Below are 27,353 nucleotides of genomic sequence, written 5' to 3' on the forward strand. Positions count from 1 at the left end.
GGATCACGACAACATACCACATGTATTGCACAAAAAGACAAATCTTTTGTTAAAGCTATGGCTGACATCTCTGATAAAACATGACAGAACAGCAAGCAGTTCCTCCAGAATTTCCCTTCTAGGTGTGAAGTTTGCCTGGCCTTCCCAAATGTATCACAGGAGCAGGAGTATAAAAATAATTAGTAGATTATGGCATTCCAAGATTAATCACTAATTAATAACCCAGATAGGGTTACCACCTAGCATTTCTCCCAATGCAAATCTAGCTTTGGCAGCTGTATGCTAATGCTTGTTAAGGTATTTCTCCAAGGATCTTCATGCAAAAAGAAATTACCCCTACTCAAGAAAGCGCCAATGTACATACTTATCTTGAAATGCTCTCATTGAAGTCATAATAACTTAAGTGGATGGCTAAATTAAAGTGTTTACCTAAAAAGGGACAGGCTTGAGCACTGTGCTCTGCTTCAAGCACCAGATGTTTTCCAAGACCATTCTCTGAATGCTGGCTATGTGCACTGGTTATCAACCCAGCCCCAGTTTAGCATCTCGGGGTAGAGGCAGCAAAGGTCAAGTAGCTTAACCAAGAATTTTTCTTTGAGGATGAGAAACAGGTTCCTGCTGTATACTCTACAATGACTGGTTAAATAAATGATCCTAGACTGGAAAGCTTTCTTCTGTTCATGGGGAAATGGCTCTGGCAGGCTTGAAAGGCATGCCATTCCTCCTGATTCTGTTTGTAAATCTCAATACTTCTGCTTCTGGCTGCTCCTCCAAAAATACTGCTCACCCTTCTTAGCAAGGGGACTGAAGATCCCTTGTTGTCAGGAGACATCTCAGCTGCCTCTGCTCTCCTTAAGCTATGCTCTGTGTACCTGGCATCCTTCTGAGCACACCTTTCCAGGCTCTGTTCCCATGGCTGATGTCTACCTGTATGGTCAGCATCTTTCTAGCTGCATTGTGCCTGCATGTCCCCAGCATGGATATGGCCAGAAGCAGAGGGAGAATGGTATTGTGGTCTCCTTGCTTGGCAGCACAACTCCTGTGCATTCATAGTCTGAGAAGCCAAGGAGTTCTCTTTCAGTCACATCGTGGCCAAATATTTAAACCCCTATACCCTGTCATTCTAGCTGGTCCTCTCACTTCCCATTTCCTTCCGGCACAGCTGCCTCCCACCATGCCCAAACTGCCCACAGCAGAAAGGGGAAACAAGCTCTTTAAAACAAAACAAAAAACACAGTAGTTTGGCAAGTGACAGCTGTTACTTGGTGAACTTCAGTTTTCCCATTTATATCAGCAGCCATTCAGACATCCTAGTTGTCCCATTTTTACATAGTGAGACACACCTGAACCTTGTTGATGTACTTGCTAACAATCACCAGCATTAGCATCAGGGCTTGTCTGGCTTCTGTCAAATGCTGCCACATAGCCAACATGGCCTTTGTGTTTCCATTGCTGTTATGGGGTATTTTGAAAAGCTCTCCTGCACTAAAGCACTCGAGTACCTCAGAGTTTCCCCAAGCAGCTGTATGATTTCAGGTCTCCTGCACCCTCACTGGGGTAGGTGATCTACAGAAACCAGAGGTAGAGGCAAACTCAATTACCACATGACAGAGAAGAGACTTCCTAACATTTGCTTTTTGGTTCATGGTGTGGAAAGACGTGCTACTCACTGGAGATAAGGCAGGAGGCTCTTACAGGGCATTTAGCATTTTATCAATGAAGAAAGTGCAACCACAGTGCCTCATCTCACATGCAGGTCAGGCTGTTCCTGGGATGCCTTTTGCATGGCTCTTCCAGCACATCCCAGTCGGCTCTGAGGAGCCAGCTTGATACTTCACAGGAAAACACCAGGCAGCTTTTGGTTTACATGGCTTAAAACACAACTTGGACAACACAGAGTAAGGCCAGACAATGCTGCTTATCTGAGCAATGGACCAAGCAAAGCCTCCACTCCTCAAACTGCAAGAGCTTTCAGATTCAGTTTGCCCTTTGCAAGCCACTGCCACCCTCCAAAGAGCTCTCAGGCAAGCCCAGCTCCTCCTTCCTCCCAGTCACCCTCCCCTGTTTGATGGGGGCGGTGGGAAGGCTGCAAAAATCAGCAGTCACCTGCTTCAGCATCACGCTAGCAGGAGGTGGATCACAGGCATGCCAACTCGCAGCTCCTCCTTGCATCAGAGCTGCCTGTGATGGGGATATCCCCTCTCCACCCTGCACTGTGGGGCTGGGAGCACACCCCCCAGGCCAGCCTCCAGAGGGGAAGGTGCCCAGCTGCTCCCAGAGCGAACCTGGCAGCCAAGCTTAGCTCCTGCAGGGCCTGAAATGGGAAAGTACAGGGACACAGGAGGGCAGTACCTCCTCTAGCCTCTTCTCCAGGGTGGCCAGCCCCACCACTGCTGCCCTGCCTGCCTGTTTACACCCGAGCGTTGCCACAGCAGTCCTACTACAGCCCTGTAAATTTGCGGGGAGGCTGGAATTTCACCCCTGGCACCCTGCCCTCTGCTTACACCACCTGACCGGCATCCCGGTCAAAGCCTACGAGGAATCCCCACACGCGGAAATCAGGCCTCTGCTGAGGCTCCAGTGCCAGGCATGGCTGTCAGGACCAACTGCCAGGTCTGGTGGCAAGAGGACATGTCCTATCAGGGTCAGTGCTGGGACCTCCAAGATCAACCCATCCGCACACAGCTCTGCTGAGCTCGGTGTCACGCACACACCTGAGGGCTGACTGATTTACTGCAGCCCTAGCAGCGCTTTAAGGTCAACACTTACTCTCCAGGTGGCACAGGGACATGCATGTGTGCGACCAGGCAGCAACCAAAGAGAGATCCCTCACTCAGTATCTTCCACCTAGAACTCCAGTAGCACTGCAGAGGAGCCCTGGGCAGTCACCCGCTCATCACGAGTCTCGCCCAGATGCTGGCTACATACCTTCTCCTGAGCCAGCAATCATTTCATCATCATTTTTGTCCCTACATGAAACACCTGTAGCCTTATACAGATAAGCTCAACACAACCACATGCATCTCGCTCCTTTCTCCTGAATCCTAGCTGCTTTCAAGCCTCTTCTCCAATGCCCCCACCATTCACATGTCAGCAGCAGTGGGAGGTTGTGGATGGCTTCCCAGGGCCAGGGGACAGAGCTGGTGCCCAGGCAGCCTCCTCAAGCCATGGCCAGAGCAGCTCCTTGATGAGGGGCCACCAGTGCCTCTACATGCCTGCCAGCTGAGCTCACAGCTTCCAGGCCCAGGCCCCACTACACCTGTGATCACCAGCAGAGGAAACTCCTCCCAATATAGCATCAGTTGCTTATTTATAACATGCTATTTACCAACACCAAGCGCAGTCTTGTTGGAAGCGGAGGACGAGATGAGTCAAAGGAGCATGAGCAAGGGACCTTTGTCCTGCCATGAGAAGATGAGGGGACCGTGGGAGGGTTACTTAGGGCTGGGTGCTGCAGCATGGCTCATCATCTATAGTTCCCTTGCCAACAGAAGTGTACTCGAGGGCATGCTTGGAATTATTTTTTTTTATGTCAGATCCTTAAGCTCTGGGAAGATCTTCCTGTGAAAGGGTGAGATCACATCCAGCACACAGGAGTGCGCCAGCACCCCCTTGCAGCCTGCACCAACTGCCAGCAGGTACTGAAGAACAGATTTAACATAAGGTCTCCAAAAAGCCTACTGACAGCTCCTGGGACCCTCTTCCAGTAGCTCAATGAAGGGCTTCTGGTTGCTACACTTTGACACGGCTTCTTCAGGCAGTTCCCATCCCCAGGGGAACCACAACCCTGCCAGCTGGTGTTCCTCTGGTGGGAGGGTGGGAAGGTAGCTTCCACTGCTCACCCTCACCCAGCCTCCCCTCCGGATGGTCACTCCATCCATTTGCTCAGCACTCCTGGGAAAACTCAGTTTTACGGGGCGGCATAAAGCAGGGACATCCAACTGCTATGGCAAGCTATGGGTCTCAAGCGGTATTAAGGGGAAAGAGGTTACAACCCCAGGCTTCCTTGGCAGTGTCTCATGTTCAGGATACTGTCCAGGGATATGCTCCTGAGCAACAGAAGGCAAGACATGAGTACCTCCTAGGGCTCCTTAAATTTTGCAGACTTTCTCCAGTGTCCAAGCTATACCCCCACCTGGGTGGCTGGAAACAGACCCCATGTGATGTTATTGAGCTGCACACCCATATGGTGGCAGATCAGAGTCTTGAAGCCCATCCAGGCGAAAGAGCGGGTGCCAGCCCTTGGCTCCTCCCAAAGCTACCACCGCATTTTCCATTCCTCCCTCCCATCTGCACCCAGCCTCCTCCTGGTGCCAGGCTCACTTCTATAGCCTCACGTTTTCCTCTCTGTCTTCCATAAAGTTATTGCTTTCCTGTCCTCAAATAGCCAACAGCACTTCTACCCTACCAAACTGGTAATGGACCTCCTGGCCCTGTTCCCCTCCATAATTTCACAGATCCATCTCCTATACCATTGTACTTACCAACCCCACATGGGCTGGCGAGGTTGTGCACTTACATTAAGAGTCTGGATCGATTTCTGAGTTTTTAACCTTTGAACAGGTATGGGGATGGTTGTCCTACGGAGTTTATCAGAAAGCCCCATCTGGAGCTTGGTGTTTGTTCAGCCAAAGCTTGGGGTCCAGAGGTGTGCCCAGAGCATACCATCTTAGTGACAGCAACACAGGACATTCTCATCACACATAGGGCCCAGGGACTGCCGGTCAACTGAACAATGAGTTTTGACTATAAGCTGTCCACTCAGCCTTCCCTCATGTGCCATCCCTTCGGCACGGCTCCTCCCCACTGACAAGCCGTGGGCTCTGTGTGGGTGCAGGGTTCTCCACTCCACGTGCCAGCAGAGGTACCAATGGTGCTGCCTGTGCCCAAGATGACCCTTTGTTCTCTTTATCCTCCCAGCTAACCCTGGTACCCACTGCTGGACTCCTGCTCTCTGCCAGCTTCCCACTCATCCACATGGCAGCTCCCGGCCATCCCCACCCATGCCCCATCCCACTCGCTCCTCCCGGCACCGATTCACCCGCCCCCGGTGCTGACTCACTCCCCGCTGCTCAGGACCACGCATCCAGCTCACCTGCGGTGTCCCTGCCACCCCAAGTCACAGGGTGAGGCATCAGCACTCTGTTTTAGAGAGTGGCAGAGAAGCAGCGTGGACTCACGGCGCAGAACAGCCTGGCTCTGCTCTGCATCCCACCCCGACCTGCTGCATGCCCCGTGCCTCTGCTTCTGTCCATCAGAATCACACACAACCCCTCCCAGGGAAGTCACATCGTTAATTCACCAGCACTAGAAAGACACTGCACTTTCCAGATTACATGTACCAGCAGCACACAAGTACTTCTTGCTGTTTGTACCCTCACAGTCAGCTGAAATCCCTGTTGAATTACTAGGAGTGAAGGGTATGTCCTGGAGCTATGGTCCTCTGCTCCCATTGGTAAGGTCCAGGGAAGCAGCAGGATTCTGTCACTGCCCTGGTGCCCCTTCCTCTGCTGGGGCTTTTGGATTTACCTGTTTCCTGGGCGAACAACACCTGTCCTGTCCCTACTTGAGAGCATCACCAGCCACAGGATTAAAATCACAGAGCTTTTGGATGATTTCCCCAGCTGCTTGCTGGGGTAACTGCAAGAGCACAAGCTTCATGCCACCTCCACCAGCTCAAGTCAGCTCCCAGCAGCCTGGGAGATGCCCCAGCGGGCAGCAGTGCACCTTATGAAGTTTTGCCACTGCTAGTTTAATATTCTATGCAAGGTCAGTGCTTAGGCTCTTCAGGACCATGTACGCTCCCTGCCCTCAATGGAGGGAGCAGCAAGTTTGTCTCAAGGAACAAGAAAGAAGGAATAAACCACTCACCCCTCCACCTGTGGCCTGAGTCACGGGCCTCCTGCCAATCCCCAGCCCTACGAGGGGATCCCAACAGGGACAGCACATATGCCTGATCGCTTTTGGCGGTCCACTCCTCCTACAGCATCCGCAGTCACTGGATTAAATGCGTAGAAGCCACATCTCAACTATTCCCTTTGATGTTTGTTTTGGTACCACGGTGCTGGGAAAGGAGCAGGAGGTTCCTCCTCCAGCATGAGAGGCAGCAGTGTGTGCCAGCGTGGCCTCCTCCTGGACCTTCTCCCCTGCTGGATTACCAAGGGCTGGTGTAGTTCTTGTCCCACCATCCCCAATGCACACGGCTTAAGAAGGAGAAGGGGCAGATCAAAAAAACCAAAAAAACTATCCAAGCCCAAACCACTCCCCCTCCAGCCATGTTCAAGTCTCCAACCCTCATTGATCCAGAAATCCACCCACCATGAGGCTCCTGCAGGCAAAACAGGGCACTAAAAGGCACACACCTCTAAGTGGGGAGGCAGAGCAGGAATAACAAGGCAGTCGAGCCCCAGCACTGGGGTAGGAAGAGAGGGTGTTGCCCCAGAGCTCTGCTTGGAGCCTCCAGAGCCAGCTCTGCAAGGAAGGGTTGGTAGGAAGGGCAGGCTTCACAATCAACTTGCAAGTCAAAGGATGCTCTACAACGCTGGGGTGGGCTGGGCACCAATTAGCGGTTGATCATGATACTTGACGGGCTGGGAACAGCCAGGGGCCAGGGAGGGGAGCAGAAGGAAGAGGAGGCGGGTGGGCTTGCTATGGGCCAGACAGGCTCACCACCCTGCAGTAGCTTTCCAGGAGTAGGCTGGGAGCTTCCAGTCAATGCATACATTCAGCCACATTGCACAGCTCCACCTGCATCACTGCTCAGATAGGCTGGAGCCTACCTTCACTAAATGAGCTTAAAATTCCCTTTTCTTGCTCCAAGAAATGCAGTGCAAACAAGAGACAGAGCTGCAGTCCAAACAGCAAAGCCCCCTTTTTCTCCAAGCTGTCCGAAACCTGCTTTGTTCTCTGTTTACCAGCCACACACTTCAGCACTGCTTCCGTACCCAGACATCAGTCACTCCCATGTATTTTGAAAACAGGCTCATTAAAACCACACACCTCCTCTACTTTGATTGCCCCACCTCTTCCCTAGATTTCTGAACTCCAACTAGAGGTCCTATTTGATCCAGCCAGCCCCACAGATATCTGCAAGCACAACTGTATCAGACAAAGGCAAAGACCCAAGCGATCAACGTGTCTCCACAGGCATAAGTCTGCTGATGGAGGTGCAGTTATACTGGCAAAACTGCTTCTGTGTCTTTTGAGGTAGTGGAATAAAACCAGACTGGGAAGCAGGAGCATTTTTGCCAAAACAACGTATCAGCAGAGCAATCCAAGCAGGCAATCCTATACTTCAAGTAGACAAGAAGTTGCAGGTGCTTCGAGGGAGGCACCTAATGCACCCTAGAGACATGACCCAGACCATGCTCAAATACTGCTGTTATACCATGTTTCTATGCCTTTGATTTGCAAAGGTGCATCCCTCGCCTCATATATCCAGCAGGGGAGCACTGAGCTATGGCTGCTACTCCATAAGACTCTTTGGGAATAACTTGGGCCGTTCCACCACGTAGCACTTGACTCCCCAGAGGAAGACACAAACACTGACCAGGGTTATTACCTACAAACCAAAGCTCTGCTCCCATCAAATGGGACAAAGCTTGAGATAAAACAAAATAAAGGAGTGAAACACTGCAAGTTTTTCACTGCTTCTCTCTTAAGCACATCAAAGCCTTAGCTTTCCCCTGACTCACAACCACAGTCAGGAGCTATCTCCTAGCTTTGAAATTCCCCTCCTACCCCAGGCAATGACAAAACATGAAGATATGAGAGCGTGAGGTTCCAGGAGCACTAGGCAGTAGGGATTTACACGGGATACATCCTGTCAGGCACACTGGATCATCTTTATTTTTAACAGCACTATAGCGTTAGTGGGTGAAAGGGAAGTTGTGGATCTAGCAAGATTTTAGCAAGCCATCTGCTGCAGCATCTCACCCAATCTCTCATCTCAAGGTTTGTTCAGCGGGCTAAAGCAGAAACATTACCTTGCGAACCGAAAATGGGTATAATGACCCTAAATAAACCAGCAGCTATAAGTGACAGAATGCTGGACTGCATGCTGGCAGAAATCAGTGGCAAGGGTGACGTTTGGTTTCATTCATCATTTTCATCAGCTAGGGTGCTGAGTTTGGGGAGGTGGTAGGTCCTGTCTGCTCCCAGGTACCTGTTTGGCCAAGAAGCCAGGTGCCACAGGGGAAGGGATGGTGTAAATCACTCAGAGGCAGATGACAGACTGGGGCAAGGAGAGGCAGGGAACAATTCCAGAGGCACGCAAATAGAGGGTGGGCTTAGGTTTGTCAGGGCACCACTCTACATTAGCTGGGGCCAGGCTAGTGCTTTCTTCTACTGGAGATGCCTCCTCATAAGGTAGAGGAGTCTCAAGGAAAGGGCTTAGATACCAAGGCAGGAACAACAAACAAGGAGAGCTTTGAAACCCGGAGAACAGGGATGCACTGAGAAAGTGGCAAGGGGCAAAGACAGGGACCTCCACTTGTGTAAGAGGAGAAGGCAGAGCTGGCTGCACAGCTCTGAAGGTGACCACAGCCCCAGCATCTCATCACAGGTTTTTCTTGCCGCTCTACATGGCCTGGCATTTCTACTCTACCAATCTAATGATATGTTATGCTTATAGAGGATAACTAAGTCTCACCCTAATCTTTTCCTTGATCAGACAAACAGATTGATCTCCTTATATTTCTCACCATAAAGCTTTCTCTCCAGCCCTCAGATTATTTTGTAACTCTGCTGCATTCTCTTCATTTTTTCAGCATCCTTTTCTGAGCACTGACACTGGATTTAGACAGCATATTTTAGTACCAGTCTCCCCAGCACCTCCTACAGCAGTAAAGTCTCAATCCTAGGGCTGCTCACTAATGCCTTTCCAGGTGTCAAATGTTTCACAAAACTGCCAGGCTTGACGGGCCCTTAATAGGTAATCTGGCGAGATTCTTTTCTTGAGGCACAGCCAGCTGCAACTCATCTATATCTACAGACTTTTGGCTAATTTGTTCTAAAACAAACTACCTCCAGCCCCAAAAAACAAACAAAAACCAAAAAGCCCCTTCAAGATAGCCTCCTCTCCTGCCTCACTATCCCAAATGATATTATGGAAAACCATAAATTCTGAACTCCCTTATCACAGATAGAGTGGCTTCCTGCCCTGTCCATCACAACTACAGTCTTCTAGAAGTACATTGCTGTACATCCTTGAAGATCATGAAGTTCCCTCTTCCATCTTTTCTTCCTCAGGCTACACAGTCCTAGTTCTTCTCATCCTTCCTCCCACACCGCATTTCTAAAGAACTTAATCATTTCTGTTGCTTTCCTGGATACTCTCTTGTTTGCGCACATCCTTCTCCAAGGGTTGCATCTACGTCTGAGCCTGGCTCTTCAGCAACACTTCTTCTGTGTTGAGAACAATAATTGCTTCCTGTATCTTAGAGGTGTTGCTCCTCATACAGCTTGTCACAAGGTTTACCTTGTGTTTTCCTCCTCCCCAGCAGAGCACTAACTCATCCTACTCCTGAACTTCAGTAATACCAACATTTTCCCCTGCTCTGCATAGTCAGGGTCTCCTTATCAAATAGAACCCTTTTGAATACAGCTTTTCAACTGGTTATGGATCAACCTGAGGGATGCTTCCTACCTCCTACCCTTTTCTTGTTTGTTTATGAGGCTGACACTTGGGTCAGTGACACAGGTTTAAGTCACGATCTATTACCTCCATCGCTCCCACTCAGCCACTCAGCAAGCGATCTTTTCAGGCAAAGGGATTGACCTACTTGACATGGTACGTTCCAGATAAAATCACACTAGTGGATTTTTAATCAGAGGATTCTCCCACCTCCTTAACAGGATAAACACTAACTGCTTAACTGTTCATTCCAGATTATTTAGACAGGCTGGTTGTAGTCCCATTCTTTCTCCCTGTACTTCTATTCTTTAAGTACTTCCATGGAAGTTTGGTAAGGCTTTGCCCACATGACCGCATCTAAATTACCTAAATAGTCTTGCCACCTGTTCTGACTTGTGCTTGGATTCACTTTTTAAAATTAACTCCTTTAAGTACCTTGTCACCCTGACCTTCTTTGCAAGGTGAAGACACAAGTTCTTATTGTCACATTTTATTTGTTCCTTTTTTTCCAAGCAGCCTCCTTCTATCCAATAGCTGCACCAGCTACTTTTGCCCTAGCTGAGAGTTCACACTGAGTTTCTCATTCACTGCAAATCTGATTCCTTCCTCCCCGCTTTATAACTTTGCGACTGATGCCAACTCAAGCTGCCTTTTCTCTGTTGTGAGTAATAGCGAGCCCCTGGGCAGCTACCGCAGTTCAGCAGACACACAATAATTCATTTCCAGGTCTATGCCTCAAGCATAGACAAGAGCCCAGCAAAACCAAACCACCAACTTGCATACAGTCATCCTGGAGAAGATGTCAGCTTTACCAGCATCACCTGAGAGCCTCCAGAGTCCAACAGTTTCACACAAAGGGAGTCTAGACCATTTGCACAGGGAGTTGAGGGATGAATCCCTTTCAAGATCTTCCTTGGGACCCAAAGGCACTAAATTTTTGGCTCAAGAGCCCAAGGTCAGCTGCGAGACCTTCCCCAGCCTGTGTCACTGCCAGATTCTCTCTGACTTCCAAGTAGAAGACATCAGATGCTGATAATAATTTCAAGAAGGAAACAAGGCCTGCTGCCATCTGAGTTTCCTTTAAGTACAAGATTATGCCAAGATTGTCTCATCCCCTGGCTTTGAAGGGACCTGAGAACATACTAAAGGCTACTGTTTAATTAGCAAAAGCAGGCCAGGCCAACACACAACTCTCCTACTAAATGCACTCTTATGAGAAAATACATTCGTAGGGAGTAGCGCCCTCCCCCTGACACATGTCAGCAACACATCATGAGACAGTTGGATGCTCTAAGGGAACCCATCAGAGCTGCTCTTCTATGCAGGTCAACAGGAGAGAGCATAACACCTCCCCAAGAGCAACACCACATGGCCTCCTTGTTGGCGTGACAGAGCCAGAGGTCACAGCTGGTGCCACAGCGGTGGCAGCTGGCTGTCTGCAGGGCGAGGCTCTGCACTGGGCCAGGAGCCGAGACCTGCATGGAAACCAGCAGGAACATCCCAAGGGGAAAGGGAAGGTGGTGTCAAAACAAGCGACTGCTCTGCACACAGAATTACAGGGGTACTGAGGGGACAAGCACACCCAACACAGGGACTCGTAGGAGTAGCTCTGGGAACATACAGTCCTTCTAGGGAGTGACAGGCAATGGCCAGGCAAGAAAGGTCCACAGGAGCCACTCTCCCAGGCAGACAAAGAGAGGGAGGTTCTTTTGGCTTGCTGCTCAGAGGCAGCACGGTTGTGGTGCTTCAGGAAAGCAATCGCAGAACATACTGAAAACAGCCAGACGTTAATCCTGCCTGCAACTGCTTTCTCCTGGTGCTGATGCAATGTGCCGCCTTTCAAATACACAGTTCCTTAAGAGACCCAGCCCCTTTCTTTAATGCAATAGCACAAACAATTTCCCTGATCAGGCAACGCAAATGGGAATCTTCAGAACTTCCCTTTAAGCCAAACCCATACAACCAACTGCCAGTTTCTCTGGGGAAAAACAGCATGAATAAAACAAGACCACTCTTACTTCCCAGCACAATAACCATGTGGGCAGAAGCTGCTGGCATTGATAATTAGACAAAAGCACATCAAGAACAGCAGACCCTGCTCAAAAGATGCAGTGGGCTATGCCAGCAGGATCCCCATCTTGCCCATACAAGCTGCATAGCCACTATAAGAGCTTGGCCTAAGGGGAGCACTGGGATGCCGGGAAAGCATTCCCACTCCCTCACTTGGCTTTATGAGGGTTGGAGAGGAAGGGACCTTAAAGCAGAAGAGGGAGAACGGCAAGCAGGCAATATCAACGTGCAAGAGCCACGGAGAGAACTGATGTATTTGCAGCACCGCATAGCAATCATATGCGGGGAACATGTAACAAGCATGCAAAGATAACCCTGTGAAGTGCAGTAAAAGCTGCCCAGAGAAGCACAGAGGAAAATGTTCTGCATCTCACACTTAGCAAGGAAGGACTTCCCACATCTAATCTGTATTTGGAGCAGAGGGCAGACACCCAGCTCTATGCTGGAAGGACATGAAGCGAGAAGGCAGTGCCAACTGCAGGCCTGCAGGCTCAGAGAAAAGCCATTTCATACTGCAAACCTTTGCTCTATGGCATCGGCTTCATGAGTCTCGCCCTCTCTCTGTTGCAGAGTGCGCACACACATGCGCTTTTCTTTTTAATTCCTCGATTCTTGTTTTTCTCCTTTTAACCAACTTTCTACCCCATGCATCAGGCCTGTCCCCCCAAACTCACTCTCATGAGTGAGCTGGAGAACTGCCAACAGGACAAGGGCTTCAGGCGGAAGAGGTGCCTCCTTAGGAGGTCAAGCTTGAAGCAGTTCCTGCACACACCAACTTCCCATATGGCTGGCAAGATGAGGAGTCCTTCCCAGCAAGAACCTGAGCTGCATAGGCGTGGAAGAGAGGTCAAGGGCTGCAGTTCCAGGCAACACACAGGCCTGCAATGAACACAGAGCTACCTTCAGAGAGGTCAGCTGCCCCATGTCATGGTCCTTCAAAGCTAGAGCATCAGGACTAGTAACGCACTTGTGAAGATCAAAGCGGCAGAGGGACGCAGGGACACTCTTCCTCTCTGCCTGTTGAAAACCTGCATTTTGGTTTCCAGCCCAGGCTGCAAGCAAGCTCAGAGTTCCCCAGGCTAGTTTCCAGAGCCAGGAGGAGCAGGAGACAGCTCTGCCGAGACCAGATACAGGCAAACCTTCCTCTGACTCACACAGCATCCCAGAGGACATGCCCCATTCGAGGCTCTGCTGCTCCTCAAACAATGGCTCCTGAGCCATCAGGTAAGACCTGGGGCCCTGCAGAGCCAGTTCAGGTGGTAACAAACCTGGCCTTTTGCTATAGGCTCCAAGCGGGGCCTCTGCTTCCTTGCGTGAGACACAGCATGGAGAACAAGCAGCGGGCTGGCACACTGGTCGCTTGCCGCAGAAGCTGCCGGCCCTGGGGACAGCTGCTGGAGGGCAGTGTGGGGCTGTTGGGGTCTGCACACAGTGGGCTGCCCTGCAAGCTGTCACTGGTTGGAAGGAGGTAGGGCAGGAGCAGCCCAAGGGACTGCCACCAAGGACTGCTCCCTTTCTCCTTGGTTCCCACCCCCCTGGAAAGCAGCTGCTAGATTAAAAAAGCCTTAACGGTGCTGTCATTCAAGGGCATGTAGGCAATCTCAATTTTCCAAACATCTCCATCATCTTGTCTCATCTACGTCCTACAAAAAGCCCCGGGGAAGATCTGGCCCCAGCCTCCAGCAAGCCCTATCATCCCTGCCTCCATTACCCACCACAGAGCTCTCAGATGCTTTGATATGCAAATTAGCCACCAGATCCATAACCAGCACCGTCTCTAATTAATGGCAAACTGAACAGAGTATCCTACACCCAGGGCCTCCTCCAGCACAAGAGCAGGCACCCCGTGGCTTCACGTCAGACAGCACAGGTCCCAGCTGTCTTTCCTGGGAACAGGAGGTGCTGCCTGCAGAGCCCCTAGCACACAGTGTCACCCTGGCCACAAGGATAGAGATGGGGCACCCACAAAAAGGATGCACGCTGGCCTTGCACCTTGGTATGGATGGGGAGGGTGGCAGAGGAGCTGGTGGCAGGAGGCTGTGGGGCTCCCCATGATTCGAGGCACCCCAGCTACCCCCAGCTCAAGAAAAGCACAATTAGCAACAGAATAAAAGCAGGCCCTTGGCACTGCCAGCTCACAGGCTTTTATTGCACATCTCATGCTACCTGAGCTTTTCGTAAAGTCCTAGCTCTCAGAACGAAGCTATTGCACGAGGATATTTTTTTTAACGTAAAAATTTATTGGGGAAAAAAAAAAAAACAACAAGCAAGTTTCTAGCCCATTTTATTGCTGAAGAAAGCTAAAAAATATGACAAGGATATTTTAAAAGCCCAGAAGGGAAAACAAAAAACAAACAACAAGCAAAGCACTCAGTATTTTTCTTTTTTTGGCTCAGCTCATGACTTCAGGACATTTCAGGATAGTTGCACCATGCTCAGGTCAAAGGGGAAGAGAACGGAGCATTGCAAAGCCTCATGGCAATGCCTTCTTGACAAGAAAACCGACACCCTCAGAAAATACAGTAGCTTCAGTTCCTTCCAAGGTTACTGAAGACAGGAACAGACAAAAATAGAGCAAACTTAGTGCAACAAAACATATTCATGAGCCAAACCAGAGTCTCTTCCCAACCCCCTCAAAGGCATCTTCTTTCATGTTTATCTTGCTCCTATGGTATCCAGGTAAAGACTGCAGAAAGGACTTCTGTCCCTGTAAAGACAGTGTATTCCTACTGCTAAAAGGCTCAAGATGAGAAAGGCCTTTCCTAGGTAGATACCAGCTAATTGCAGTCATTAGAAGCAACGTCCTTAATGCTTTGCTATTTCTGGTTTCAATGGAGTTCTCCAGTTAAGAGCTGAGTGGTTTGCTTTCAGCTCTCTCAGAAGCATTAAGAGAATAAAAGGCTATTAGGGACCGCACAGCACAGGTGTTTGGATGGGAAGGGTACTGGTCCCTGCAATGCACTTGCAGAGTCTTTGTCCCATGCCTGGGTGGGGCAACTGCAGGGCCATCCAAGAGGTACTTGTGCTGCACGACCCTTCAGTGGCTCTGTGACAGCTGCTAATGGGATGCTCCTGCCCTTCAGCCTGTGGCTTTCCAGATGTGCTTACTCCAGAGGAGAACACAATGGAGCAGGACGCTTCTAGAGTGACAGACAAATGGAGGGTGGGGGGCTCCTCGTGAACAATGCACAACCAAATTAGCCATGCAGTGATAGGCCTTTTGCTTACAAGGCCTGCTATCAAGGGAAGAGCAAGGGAGGTGCCCAAAATCCCAAATTCCCCAAACACCTGGTCTCCATCCAGCTGGGAGCTCTCAAACCTGCTATGGGCACCGGGCTGACTGCAACCACGTCACAGATTTTTGGCACGATGCCTTCAGAAGGTAGCTACATACAAACATCCAGGGTGCACTCTAGGACAGGAGGAAAAACCATGGTTTGCTGATTTGGAGGGGCTGGTAATCAAGACAAGAACAGAAACGGACTGCCTGGCTGCATGAGCACAGACACAAGCCCCATCTGACAGCTCTTTGCTAAGCCCTCCAGGGAACCAAAGGCAGAGCAGTAGTAGAAATTTAAGGGCAATATTACAAATTTGCCTGCTGTTCCCACCCTTGAAACATCCCTCCTCCCTCCCTGCAACTCGCGGTCACAGCGGTGCCTGGAGAAGAGACGCAGGGAGGAGGAGGACAGGCAGCTCTCCAAGACCGAGCACACACAAAAGCTGCCTCAGCACACCCGACGGCGATCGCAGGTGATAAGGCAGCCGGTGCCACCCCGCAGAAACGGGTCCACCGACCCCCGTGGTGCAGAAGCCCCACTGCCCGGCAGCGGACGAGCCGAGGGACGGCGGAGGACGGGCACCCGGGAGGCGGCCGAGAAGCCCCCCAGACCCGAGCCGCCCCGCTGCCACACAGCCCTGGGAGGGGGAACACGACCCGCTCCGCAGCCGCCGCGCCCGGCGCGCCCCCCGCCCCGCTCCGCGCCGCCCCAAGATGGCAGGCGGCGCCCCCCCGCCCCAGGCCGCCCCCGCTGCTGGGCTCCGCGCCACGGCCGCGCCGCCCGGCCCGGCCCGCTCCGCCCTCCGGAGGCCCGAGGCGCGGATGTTGACCCCCCAAGCCGACAAACACCGAGGCGACGGGTTGCGGCCCCGGGCCCGCCTGGCCTGGAGGAGCCGGAGCCGCAGCCACCGCACCCCACCGCAGCGGCGGCTTGCTTACCCGTGTCAGGCGCGGACTGGGTCCTCCGGGGCTGCCGCTCCGCTTGGCCCCGCCGGGCCAGGCGCTGCGGTACCGCGCTGCGCCGCGCAAGGGAGGCAGCGGCGACCGCCCGGCTGAGCTCGGCTCGGCTCGGTTCGGCTGGGCTCGGCGCGGGGCGGGGCCCCGGGTGGGCGGGGCGCGGAGGCGCCGGTCCCGCACGGCGGTGGGTGGGGCCGGCGGCGCTTGCGCGCGGCCGGAGGCCCTGCGTTCCCCTCGGAGGTGCGCGGTGGGGGGCGTGGGGAGGCCTGGGGCTGCGTTCTGTGTGGGCGGGGGGCTCAGGCGGCCCTGGGAGCGCCGCCGGGCCGGGCCGGGCCGGGCCGGGGGGAAGCGGGTGCCGGCTCGGGCAGCCGTGCGGCAGCGGGCGTCCCGCCCCTGAGCTGCGGCGCCGGCGTCGCGGGGCCTCAGGCCTCCCGGGCGGGGCCGGCCGCGGCCTGCGGACCCGGCGGCTTGTGGGTGGCCTTGCCCCGCCGCCGGGCCGGGCTGCTCCTGGGGTGCTGGCTGTCGCTCGGAGCTGCTCGGGGCGCAGGCCGGTCCCCCTTCAGTCCCCAGGCGCTGGGGGAGAGCGGGCCGTGGCCGCCGTGCTCGGGGTGGGCCCTGCGGCGCCCGCGCTGTCCGGGTCCTCCCTCCCCCCGGGCACCGGCCCTGCTGCCTGTCCCTCGTAAGGAGCCGTTTGTAGGCGTTGCTGCTGCTCTGTGCAAAGGGCCCGAAACCTCTAAACCTTGAGCATGCTCTAAAAAGACTGAGAAATGCTGGCCCTCAAGATGGCATGTGGGTTGAGCAGCACACGGCAGGACAGATAGATGTGACAACTTGTATAAGAAGCTGGGAGCCAGAGCCTGTGTGTCACCTGCACACATGGCACTGCTGATGGGCTGATCTTGCCTCTCTGGCAGACAGCGGCCTCTGTTCCTGTGAGGCTCAGCCTGTGCACCAGCAGTCTGGCCTGGAGGAGGAGGAAAACACTCTCTGACACTCCTGCACATGTGTCCTTCAGAGCCTTTCTTAGCTTCAGAATGGGGGGTTGTGCTGTTGGGATTATCCTTGTGTGGGTATGAGTAGTCATGCAGCAAAGTTGGACCAAAATTCCTGCGTCCTGACAAATGTAGCATTTACTGGTGTGTGTCACGGAGACTCAGGAAGTGTGGGCGCTAGTCTGTGCTTTGCTGGTTATTCTCCAAGAAACTCTTTTGGAGGTCCGGTGAGTAAGGGGATGCAATTTGGGGAAGCAGACTGCATGACAGGTTTCTTATAAGGGTGAAAGACTTGCTCCTTGTAGTAAAAGCAGACGTGCAGCCAGCCCTTATAAAACCAGGACATGGATGCTCATCTGAGCTGCATTCGCTTGCCTGGTTCAAAAGCTTCTCAAGCTGACATGGAACAGTCTTGTTTGGAAGAAAAGAAACTGATTTAAGGGAAGTTTTTGAGTGAAAAGCAAGGCTTATTCCAGCAAAGCTGCAGGTAGCCTTTGTGTGCCTTTGTCTCTAGGTTAGGTTTCTCTTAGGCCTGAGTTCTGTCTTTATTGGGCATCCTTTTCTGGTATAACTTTATCAGGAAGGCCTAGAGCCACTATTGTTCTTTGTTCTGTGAATGACTAGCCTAGGTCAGTGGTTCCTGAGTTTTTTTTTATTGTTGAGCCACCTTCTCTTCCTTCTTGTTTGCGTCCTTCGCCCTGCCACAACTCCCCCTGGCATGGTTACCGCTATCTGGTTTGTGATCACAGCTTGGTGCTTGGGACCTAGTCACCCAGGTTGGGGCTGGGAACCGATTGTGGTCTTGTGGCTTGGCGCCTATTGGCCTGTTACTGAGACCTTGGTACTTTTAGAAATAGTAAAGATACACTTGAGAGGTGATAGCAGCACAAAGTTACGGGAATGTGGCCAGTTCTCTGAATCCACGTGTGATTCTAGAAGGCAGAAGCAGGGAGGGCCCTTGCTGCACTTCAGTCCCACAGACTACCAGAGCAGAGCTTCTGGGGTTAGGTACCTTCTCTGCTGCTCCTTTCCTTTCACCTCACACAGGAAGTTTTCCTCTCTGTAGCTTAATTTCCTGCTGGTGCACTGGGAATAATCCCTTCCTATTTTATTACAATGCTGTGAATATGAATATATGGATAGTTTAAGGTGCTCGGATACTAGAATGATAAGAGTCATAAGTACCTTGGAGCTCGGACTTGTGGATACTTAAAATGTCCAAAGTAAGTTTTCCATTAAAGGTATTCAGCTCTTTTTTTTTTTTTTTTTATTTTTTTTAATCTGCCTTTCCTGATTTTGATCTGGAAAATGTGGTTAGTGTTTTTTCCTTCAAAATTGTTAACAGATGTACCTGTAATGAGTTTCTGTTGGTAACATAGATCAATAAATATCCTGTTTAATAGCTAATCCTATTCATAAATGGAATTTGAAAAGACTTAATTCGTCTTGTGAATCCTAGCCTTTCTGGCTGTCATTAATGTAAAACCAATTATGTCTTGGTAATGAATATCTTGTGTATTTTTAACACACACAAGCTCTTAATCACATTGTTTCCTTTATGAGGAGAGCTGTGAATGGATTGAGTCCTGTAGTTCACAGTTGGCTCTTGCAGCTCACCCTGGCAGACGGTCTATAAATAAACCTGCAGTGGCAGAGTAGGGGTTTAGGTATTTGCATCATGCATGTTGTCTTCGATTTATTTCCTGTGTTTTAATGATAGATGACAGATGCAGTTCAAATCTTCGTGGTGCCTAGAGCATGGCTGTTTCGTTCTCTTAGAAGGATAGAGGAGATCTTTGCCTCTACTGTTTGACTGTGCAGATCAGGTTACAACTATTAAAGCGAATAATATTTTTCCCATTTTTATTTGGTATGTTTGACAGAAAGCTTTGGGTAGTAGGCCTCAGCATTTGTCGTGCAACATCCACTGTTTTTCCCTGGTGCCTGTTTGTGTGGATGAGTTACTAGCAGAAAGAAGGAAAAGAAAGAGCCGCATGGTTGTGGAACTGCAGATCTTGAGGGCAATATAGGGAGCAGGTGTTATTTCCAAAACTTTTGATTAAAAAGGAAAGTACTACTGGATTGCTAGGTAACAACAATATTTAAAAGTACTCTAGGATGCAGGCAGGCTAAGAATGGCACCTTGACTGTTTTTTAGGGTATAAACCACTGCTAAAAACCTGGTCAGAGCCATTGCACCGGCCTCTTGAGTGTTCAGGCACAGACCTTTTTAGTGCTCCCATGGCTGCGTTTATAGTGCAGATTCACAGAGACCATTCTTGTGGAGCACATCAGTATTTTTGCTGAAATGAAAGAGATGCTTTCATGTCCAAATCCCCTGGTGTTTCTCTGGGGATGCTGTCACGACGCTAGTCTGGGTTGGCAGTGAAAGGAGAAGTCCTGGTCTTGTGTTTTGACATTTTCCCTCACACCAGCATTTGTGCAACCATGGGATGAGTCGGATCAGGGAACTGATCTAGCTGAAAACTGTGACTGATTTGCATGAATGCTGGAGCCAGCATAAGGGAGGTGATGGAAATGTGTGTTGGGGGGACACAGGGCTTCCTTTCTTGGTACTGTGTGCCCTGACGTTGCTTCAAAGTGAGCATGTAATCCTGTTCTCTTTATCTGGAAGATGTCCTTGCTTTGTGTCAGCTCCTTGAGGTGGTCTACTCACGTGTTTGCATGCATTTGAGGAAAATATTCTATGTGGCTCGCTTCTGTTGGCTGGGATGAAATTTTCCAGAACTCCTCCTTTCAAAAACCACTCAAGATTGCAGTAAATACATTAGTTCTTTAATCTCAAGGAAAAATGGTGAAGGTGGTAGCTTTAGTATGGCACTTGAAAATGGTGCAATAGGTAAATAACTTCCAGAGGTTTATAACTGGTGAAGAGTTCCTTTGTTGTACGGTGTTGGAATTTGATGTTGGTCTGTTGGATTGAATGGGGTATGGCTGAAGGGCCCTTGAGAAGGGAGTGTTTGCTGCAGCAGCTTATTGCATGCTCAGGCTTATTCAGTGAAGTAGAAATTGGGTCATTTTTACGAATATTTGATTAACAGTCTCCTTCACCCTTTCTGAATCTTACTCTGAACTCAGTCTGAGGCCTGTGCTAACTTTTAACTGATATGGGGAGCAGAGAGAAGCAAAGAGTCTCTACAATTCTGGTTTTAAGGAATTAGTCTCTAATCATGAGAGAGAGCCACTGCTAGAATTTAGGCGCAGCAGGGCAGGAGTTGCAGAGAGGTTACTCTGCATGGTTCTTTATCATTGTTTTGGTGCAGCTACCTGTTATCTATGCTATATCAATAGTTGTATTAGTGTTGGGCCTTTCATTTTAGGACAGTGTCTGTTTAAATACTGCTCTTGCCTGGCATGAGGAACTTGGAAATTAATCCTTCTTGAAGGGGAGATTGGAATAGATGACCTCCAGAAGTCCCTTCCAAGATAATTCCTTGGTCAGGAGTGTATTAGGGACTAAGTACTAAGCAGTGGCGGTGTTTTGCCTGTCCAGGGTATTGCAAGGTGCACTCCTATCAGTTGGGCAATGCTGACAGCAGATGTCTGGGAACTCCCACAAATCTTCCTGTGTTTGAGGGTTATGGGGTTACTCTTCCCACAGACATCTGAGCACTGCAGGCTGCTCAGGGACAACCCTGGGAGAGCCACCTTCAGAAGTAAACTCGGGTCACTTGTGTTCCCTGTGCCAGTGCTATGTGCAGCCTCCTTGGAGCCTTTTGAAAGCCTCCTGGTGTGAGGCAGCGTCAGCGCTGGGGAGGAGAGAGGTGCTGGTTGTGCTGGAGCCGATGGCTTTCTTTGCTTTATAGCGGCTCTGCAGATTTGGCACCAACCCGGAGCGTTTGTGTGGCAGCACCCAGTGTGGCAGAGTGAGTGGCTTCTCTGCCCTTTGGAGTTTAGTAATTAGCCGCTCCCCAGAGGGGAAAACTGAGGGTGGAGGAGATGAAGTGCCCTGTTTACAGCCACAGAGGGAGCAAGTTGAGACTGGGTCTGGTTGAGGAGCACCTGGAGACAGACCCAAACTATTGGGTATGTGTTTCAAGGGGGGGAAGCTGGCATGTTAGAGCAGCTGAAGGTGTGATTCAGTCTAGGTGAACCCACTTGCACCCTTGCATGCTGCATGCCACAGGTGCATTCCCTCTAGCCCAAACCATCCTGCTAATTGGAAGCATCCCCCCTGTTTACTCCGTTCCTAACAGGATGCTTCATACCAAGTAATCAATCATACAAAGTTTCTTAGCTTGTGACACATCTTAATGTGCTGAGGAATAATTCTTAGCCAAGAAGGGGGTACTGAGTCATCTGGAAAAATAAACAGTCCTTGGATGCTTAACGCTGTTGGTGCTTCTGCCGGTAGTTTTGTGACTTCAAACCTTCACTGCTGCCACAGGGCAGAAACAAACAGTGACTCCTCTCCGGAGTGGGGAGTGAGCTCAGAGTTCAGGCAGCGCTGTAGGCCTCTGACGCACGGCCTTCCGCACAGCCAGCTGTGCTGGTCGTGGCCTTGATGTCCCTCTGACAGTGGGCAGAGCTCGTGCCCGTCCCTGCCACCAGCCAGCAGACCTCTCCAATCGGTCTTCTGTAGTGGTGAGGATGAGCAGCCTGTCCTTTCCTGCTATCAAGGCCACCACGCCTGCCAGGGGAATAGAGGCAGGGGCGTCGGTGGCAGATGAATTCCCTGAGAAGTGTCCATCAAAGACAACAGGGAGGCCAATTTGCTGCTGCTGGTTTGGGTTTTCTAGAGGGATCCAAAGCCTCTGGAGGAAGTCGGAGCAGTGTTACCCACCAGGTTTGAGTTTCACATGGGAAACAGTAGACCCAAGTGTAGAAACGGGACACAGGCTGTCCTCCCTGCCAGGACGGGCTGTGGGCTTACAGCAAGACAGAGTAGTTGAACTTGTTTAGAAACCCCAGCAGCAGCAAGGCCTGGGTAACTGGATCTTGATTGACAGCAGCACTGTAAACGCACAGGGCCTTGTTCTCGTGTGGGTTGCACAGCTAGGTGAGGAGCTGTGGCAAAAACACAGCCTTCTTGGAATTGCATTTCAGAGAGGGAACAGTACCGGCAGGCTCTGAAGGAAAGCTCCAAATTCATTTGGAGATCTTCTACCTCATGGAAAAGTGGCTTTGTTTAGCAATAAATGCAAGCTTTGGCTTTTGCTGATCTCTTCCAAACCTGCGTGACAGGTGAGACAGTTTGCCACATGTTGTGTGCTTTGCTCAGGGAGCACTGCTACAAAATTGCCATGGTGCACATCTCCAGAGTTTCTTGTCCTGCTATCAGGTAATGCTTGCTCTGTAGAACGACTGCAAATCCTAAAAAATACATCCCCAAGTAAGCAAACACACTGGGGAGAAAAAAACCCAAAACAATAAAGAGTGAATATTTAGCCAGGGCTTTACTTGGTTGTAGTAAGGACAGCTATGGCATTGCCTGTCAGAGGCTTTGTGGGCATTTTTTTCTTCCTGGAGAAGTTAGGTCAGCTTTGGTTTTAAAATAAAAGTTAAGAAAATGGCTTTACAATGTACTGCTACAGTTTGGCCCTGAGCTCATCAAAACTGGCAAAGGGAGATAGAAGGTCAATGTATTTTTATTGTTTATTCTAGAAGGAAGTGGAGCATGTGTTGCTTACACTGCCAAGGCTTAAGGAAGCAATGTCACACTATGGTAGTTGCAGTCTGATGGAAAGTCTTAGTTCTACCTTAGCTGGCCTGAAAGAGGACTGGCTCTAGGTCCACACTGTTTTATCCCTTCACTTGGATCTACTGGCATGGCTGCCTGGGTCATTGCTCCCTCACTGATGTCTGGCAAGAGGATCTGGCTTCAGCGAAGCCTTTACAATTTTGAGTAGAAGCTGTTCCCCGTCAGTCTGAGAGAATGAGGTGAGGGAAACCCCACAGATGTAGTCAGGGAAGAGGAGGTGGTGAACTCGCTCAGAGGTTGCCCTGTAACCCAGCGCTGCTGCAGGTGGGGGGTGGTTCGTGTTGGCTTGAGCGAGCATCATAAAGGTACAGGGAATTGCTTCATCTGGGTGGCCTTAACAGGGCAAGGTTGGCATAGGTGTGATTCTGATCTCTAAACACAGGCTGTCGAACACCTTGTGTATGCTGAAGGGGAAAATGTCCTCACCAGTGGTATTTGGCTTTGTCCCTCGCCTGGCAAATTGTTTCCTGAAGCTCTGATGCCAGTCTGCAGAGTGTCTCTGGCTTTTTCTTGGTTTTATAGGTAACGTCAGTACTTTTAACAAGTAACTATGGTAGCTTTTACTGGTCACCGTGGCCTCTAAATTAGAAACTCAGTTCACATCCAGGGTTCTCAAACCTGCTGGTTGTTACATGGTTCGCAGTGCCTGCAGAAGGGCCCTTAGCTCCGTGCACAGGAAGCTGCAGTGCAGCAGTACTGAATCCAGCTTTGTAGTATATGCATCTGAATTATGTTGTCTGCTGAATTCAGGCAGGGGTTGTTGATCTGCTTGTAGCATGCCATGGACGCTGTTACCACTCTGTGTGCTGTGGATTGCAACTTCTAAAGAGGTGCTGAGGCTCCAGTGTGTGATTCATGAAAGGGAAAGGAAGCAAAAAAAATTTTGTCCATTTTCCAGAGTTCATAGTTTTCTTGCTTTATTTGCAGAGTGGGTTACCAGAATCCAAATGGCTCTCTGGACTCAGCAATTGGGTTTATCCTTAACCCATCTAAGCAGCGCAGTGATTCAGCGACACTTCAGGTAATTTTCAAATCCTGCTTTTGCTTTTGTCTTCTTGAGAAAATTTCCAGATTGAAAGAGATGTTGTTAAGTAGGTCAAGTATAATATACAGTATTTTTCATTCAAAAAGGGTAATATAATACAACAAAATTTTGTAGTTGTCTCTTCACAGGTTGTAAAGTCAGCCCGAACACAACAACAGATTTCCTGGCAGTCTGAGTGCGGTCTGAACTCTGCATTTTTGTATGCTTGTAAGGAGACTTTTAGGCCTTTGAGGGTGCTGCAATGGCCTGCAAGCAGAAGTTTAAAGTGACTGTGTTTCCCAGCCAAGTCCAAAAAAGCAGCAGCCAGCCCCTGCTGATGTAAAGCCAATTACATGTTTAAAATTATTCCAGAGTTTATCATTTCAGCTATTTAGAGCAAAAGTAACCTGGAAAAAATATTGCTTTCTGCCTTAACAGTGTCTGTTTTGTTATTTTTCTTTAGGTCCTTGTTCCAGGCTCAAGGCATTTAAAGCTTCTTAAATTTATGGACCTCATGTTTTACAATGCCTTGCACAAAGCTTAGAGCCTAATCCCACGGTACACTCGGTGTGTGTATGGGGAATCTCTAGCATACAGCTCTTTGAAGGGTCAGGGCTTCAGTTTATAGGGTGAGAATAGTAATTCACATGACTGTGGTCTAGAGAGGGAATTAAAAAAATGCTTAGGGCTATGTTGTGTGATAGTCCCATGAGCTATCTCAAGGAGGTATCTAAGTCTTACTGGCTTTTTTTGCAAATGGACTGCACGAGAGCATTGCCCAGCAGACATTTAAAGGATTTATATACATGGACAGTGAGAGGAAGGCCAAGCCCACAGAGGGGAGCAGTGTTACTGGAGGACATCAGCAGTCTTAATGGGGAAACCTTTCCTTTGTGGTGGGCCTGCTTTGGATGTGGTGTGTTTTTTTTGCAGAGGTGAGTGACTTCTGAGAGAGAAGAGAGGTGTCTGCTTATAGGGGAAGGCTGGCATAGGCCCCTAATGTGGGAAATAAATCTTGAAAGTCAGAACTGGGCCTCTGGAGCAGTTAAGAATAATGTGGACTGATGCAGCCGGCCTTCCCTGACTACATGTAAAAATGTCTGCTGCAACTGATGTCCATCCATGCTGTGTTTGATACACAGGGGGTGCCTTGCTCTTGTTTTAGGCAGCATTGCAAATACAGGTCCTTTGTCTTCAATAAGTGCTGCTGGTCCCCATTGGTCTGTATTTACTATATGTTGCTGCTCTGCAAAACAAGGTGAATGGTTAGGTTGACTCCATGTGCTGTCTGTTTGAGTAGTTCAGCTGACAGCAGCTTGGCATTCCTGCAGCTGTCTGGCCAGCAGGTTTCTAGTATCTTAGTGCAAAGCAGTTGTTTACCAGTAGAAAGGATCTTCCTGCTTTTCCAGTTGTCTGTGTTTGGGTGTCCTTTGAAGAGAAGCAACAAATCACTTGAATTTGAGCTTACTGGATGAAAGAATAGCCTTTCCTGAAAGGGAGGTTGAATTTCTTCTCAGTTTTTTCCTGCTGTTACCAGGCGTATTCAGAGTCACATCTAACAACTTGCAGTTTATTTCTGTTGTTTCTTACTGTTGATAATTGCATAGAGCAAACTGATACAGAAGAGGCTGCGTCTCTCTGGGTTCCTCCCACATGGGGAAGTTGATGATCTGTTAGATTGCAGTTGGTGGCAGCTTATCACAGCCACAGAAGGACCTCAGAGGTCTCACTGAGAGCAGAATAAGACAGGAGACCCTCATAGACTTCACTGATGATTGGTCAGAAAAGTCCTTATTGCTGGGGACTGTGTAGAAGATTGAAAGAGCCTGACTTGAGTCTCAGCTTCCTGTAGGCTGCTTGTAGCAGAAGCAAGCACTTTTTTTTTTGCTTGTAAATTGAAGTTGAATAGCATCATCTGCAGTTGCTAAAAAGCCCAGTAAATGCAAGCCATTCTTCACGCCATCTTCTAGTTGTGTTCCAGAGTAGAATGGTGGTCTTATGTTTCACATTTAGTAAAGAGTGTGCAAAGCCCAATGTCACATCTGGCTTTCAAAGAGCACATTGAATGCAGTCAATGTGTCACCCATATGATTTGTATTTGTTGCTGGCGCCTTCCGAGTGGTTTGTGTAATGACAAGATCCTGTGCTGGGTTTGCCCTTGCTCTCCAAGGATTATTGAGAAGGTCTGTCTCATTCTTTCCTGTCTTTTGCTAGTATCACTGGAGCATCCCTAGCAATACAGAAGCTCACCCGCGTGCGAGTGGTGGACAACAGTGCCTTGGGAAACACGCCGTACCACCGACCACCAAAATGTATCCATGTGTATAACAAGACCGGAGTTGGCAAAGTAGGAGATAAGATTCTTCTGGCTATCAAAGGAGAAAAGAAGAAGGCTTTGATTGTAGGGCACAAGATGCCTGGCGCCACCATGACACCTAGATTTGATTCCAACAATGTGGTACTCATAGAAGACAATGGAAATCCAATAGGGACTAGAATAAAAACACCAATACCCTATATCCTGCGACAGAGAGAAGGAGAGTTCTCCAAAGTATTGGCCATTGCCCGCAACTTTGTATGAGGGCTAAGACAGGTTTCTGGCAATCCTGTTTATATCCTTTCATACAGTAGCTGTTCCTTGGTCATTCTCTAGGATGTGGTGAAATGTGAAAAAGTTGAGGTTTACCAAGAGTCTCTCTTCCTGTTTAAGAATTACAAACAACTAGTTTAAATATTGATGTATCTTGTTTTTCTCCAAAATAAGGCTGATTTGTTTTGCAGAACTTCTGCAGTGTGCTAGGGAAATGCTCCTTCAGTCTTACTGCTGTGATGTTAATTTGGCCTCTAATCATTAAATGAGAACATGAAAATCCTTCTTGATTTGTACTGCTTATGCTTTCTTTTCCCTAGGTTTGCCTTTTCCAGTTCCCAGGAGCAAGACACAAAGCGCAGTCCCTGGCCCAGTGACACTGGGGTCTACAAAATGGATTCACATGGAATGGAGTGGGAGAGAGATATAATGAACTATTGGTGCCTTGGGCATATTCAGTAAAAGGATTACTTTCTACATCTTTACCTGAGAAAAGTCTTAAGGAGCAATATGAGCCAGCAGTGTGCCCAGGTGGCCAAAAAGGCCAACAGCATCCTGACTTGTATCAGGAATAGTGTGGCCAGCAGGGCTTAGGGAAGTGATTGTGTCACTGTACTCAGTGCTGGTGAGGCTCCACCTGGAATCCTGTGTTCAGTTTTGGGCCCCTCACTACGAGAAAGACATTGAGATGCTGGAGAGAGTTCACAGGAGGGTGACCAGGCTGGTGAGGGGCCTGGAGCACAAGTCTGATGAGGAGCAGCTGAGGGAACTGGGGCTGTTTAGCCTGGAGAAAAGGAGGCTGAGGGGAGACCTTATCACTGTCTACAACTACCTGAAAGGAGGTTGTAGCATGGAGGGTGTTGGTCTCTTCTCCCAAGTAGCAAGTGATAGGACGAGAGCAAGTGACCTCAAGTTGTACCAGGGAAGGTTCAGATTGGATACTAGGAAAAATTTCTTCACTGCTTTTTGGGACTGCATCAGACATTATCTGTGATGTTGTTTGGTTAGACTGGCTGTTCTCCAGCGGTGCTTCCTAAGCTCGGGCACAATCGTGGGGAATGCTACTGTGTTACTTTCAGGGCCA

The 27,353-nt window shown here is 49.8% G+C and overlaps 2 protein-coding genes across 7 annotated transcripts in view; one reads left to right on the forward strand and one right to left on the reverse strand.

Annotated features, from left to right (window-relative positions):
- Nucleotides 1–16,064, reverse strand: part of TMEM63B (transmembrane protein 63B) — a 47,511-nt gene extending 31,447 nt beyond the window's left edge. For 5 of the 6 annotated variants that reach the window (XM_082048316.1, XM_082048317.1, XM_082048318.1 and 2 more), the window contains exon 1: nucleotides 15,924–16,064. The gene's annotated coding sequence lies outside the window, so the exon portion shown is untranslated. The remainder of the gene's footprint in view (nucleotides 1–15,923) is intronic. The other variant, XM_082048314.1, reaches the window with a different exon arrangement.
- Nucleotides 16,065–16,078: 14 nt separating this feature from the next.
- Nucleotides 16,079–26,554, forward strand: MRPL14 (mitochondrial ribosomal protein L14). Its single transcript, XM_082048319.1, has 3 exons — nucleotides 16,079–16,181; nucleotides 23,583–23,676; nucleotides 25,894–26,554. Exons 2-3 carry the CDS (start codon nucleotides 23,603–23,605, stop codon nucleotides 26,258–26,260), a joined length of 441 nt encoding a protein of 146 aa, XP_081904445.1. The 5' UTR covers nucleotides 16,079–16,181; nucleotides 23,583–23,602; the 3' UTR covers nucleotides 26,261–26,554.
- The last annotated feature ends 799 nt before the right edge of the window (nucleotides 26,555–27,353 follow it).

Source organism: Streptopelia decaocto, assembly GCF_964273445.1.
Source record: "Streptopelia decaocto genome assembly, chromosome: 3".
In the NCBI taxonomy this organism is placed as follows: Eukaryota; Metazoa; Chordata; class Aves; order Columbiformes; family Columbidae; genus Streptopelia; species Streptopelia decaocto.

What these genes read in the sequence shown, in the direction of transcription:
- MRPL14 (XM_082048319.1), top strand. Translation starts at nt 23,603, where the DNA reads ATGGCTCTCTGGACTCAGCAATTGGGTTTATCCTTAACCCATCTAAGC. An exon ending in GTGATTCAGCGACACTTCAG is followed by an intron (nt 23,677 to 25,893) that starts GTAATTTTCAAA and finishes GTCTTTTGCTAG; the next exon opens with TATCACTGGAGCATCCCTAG.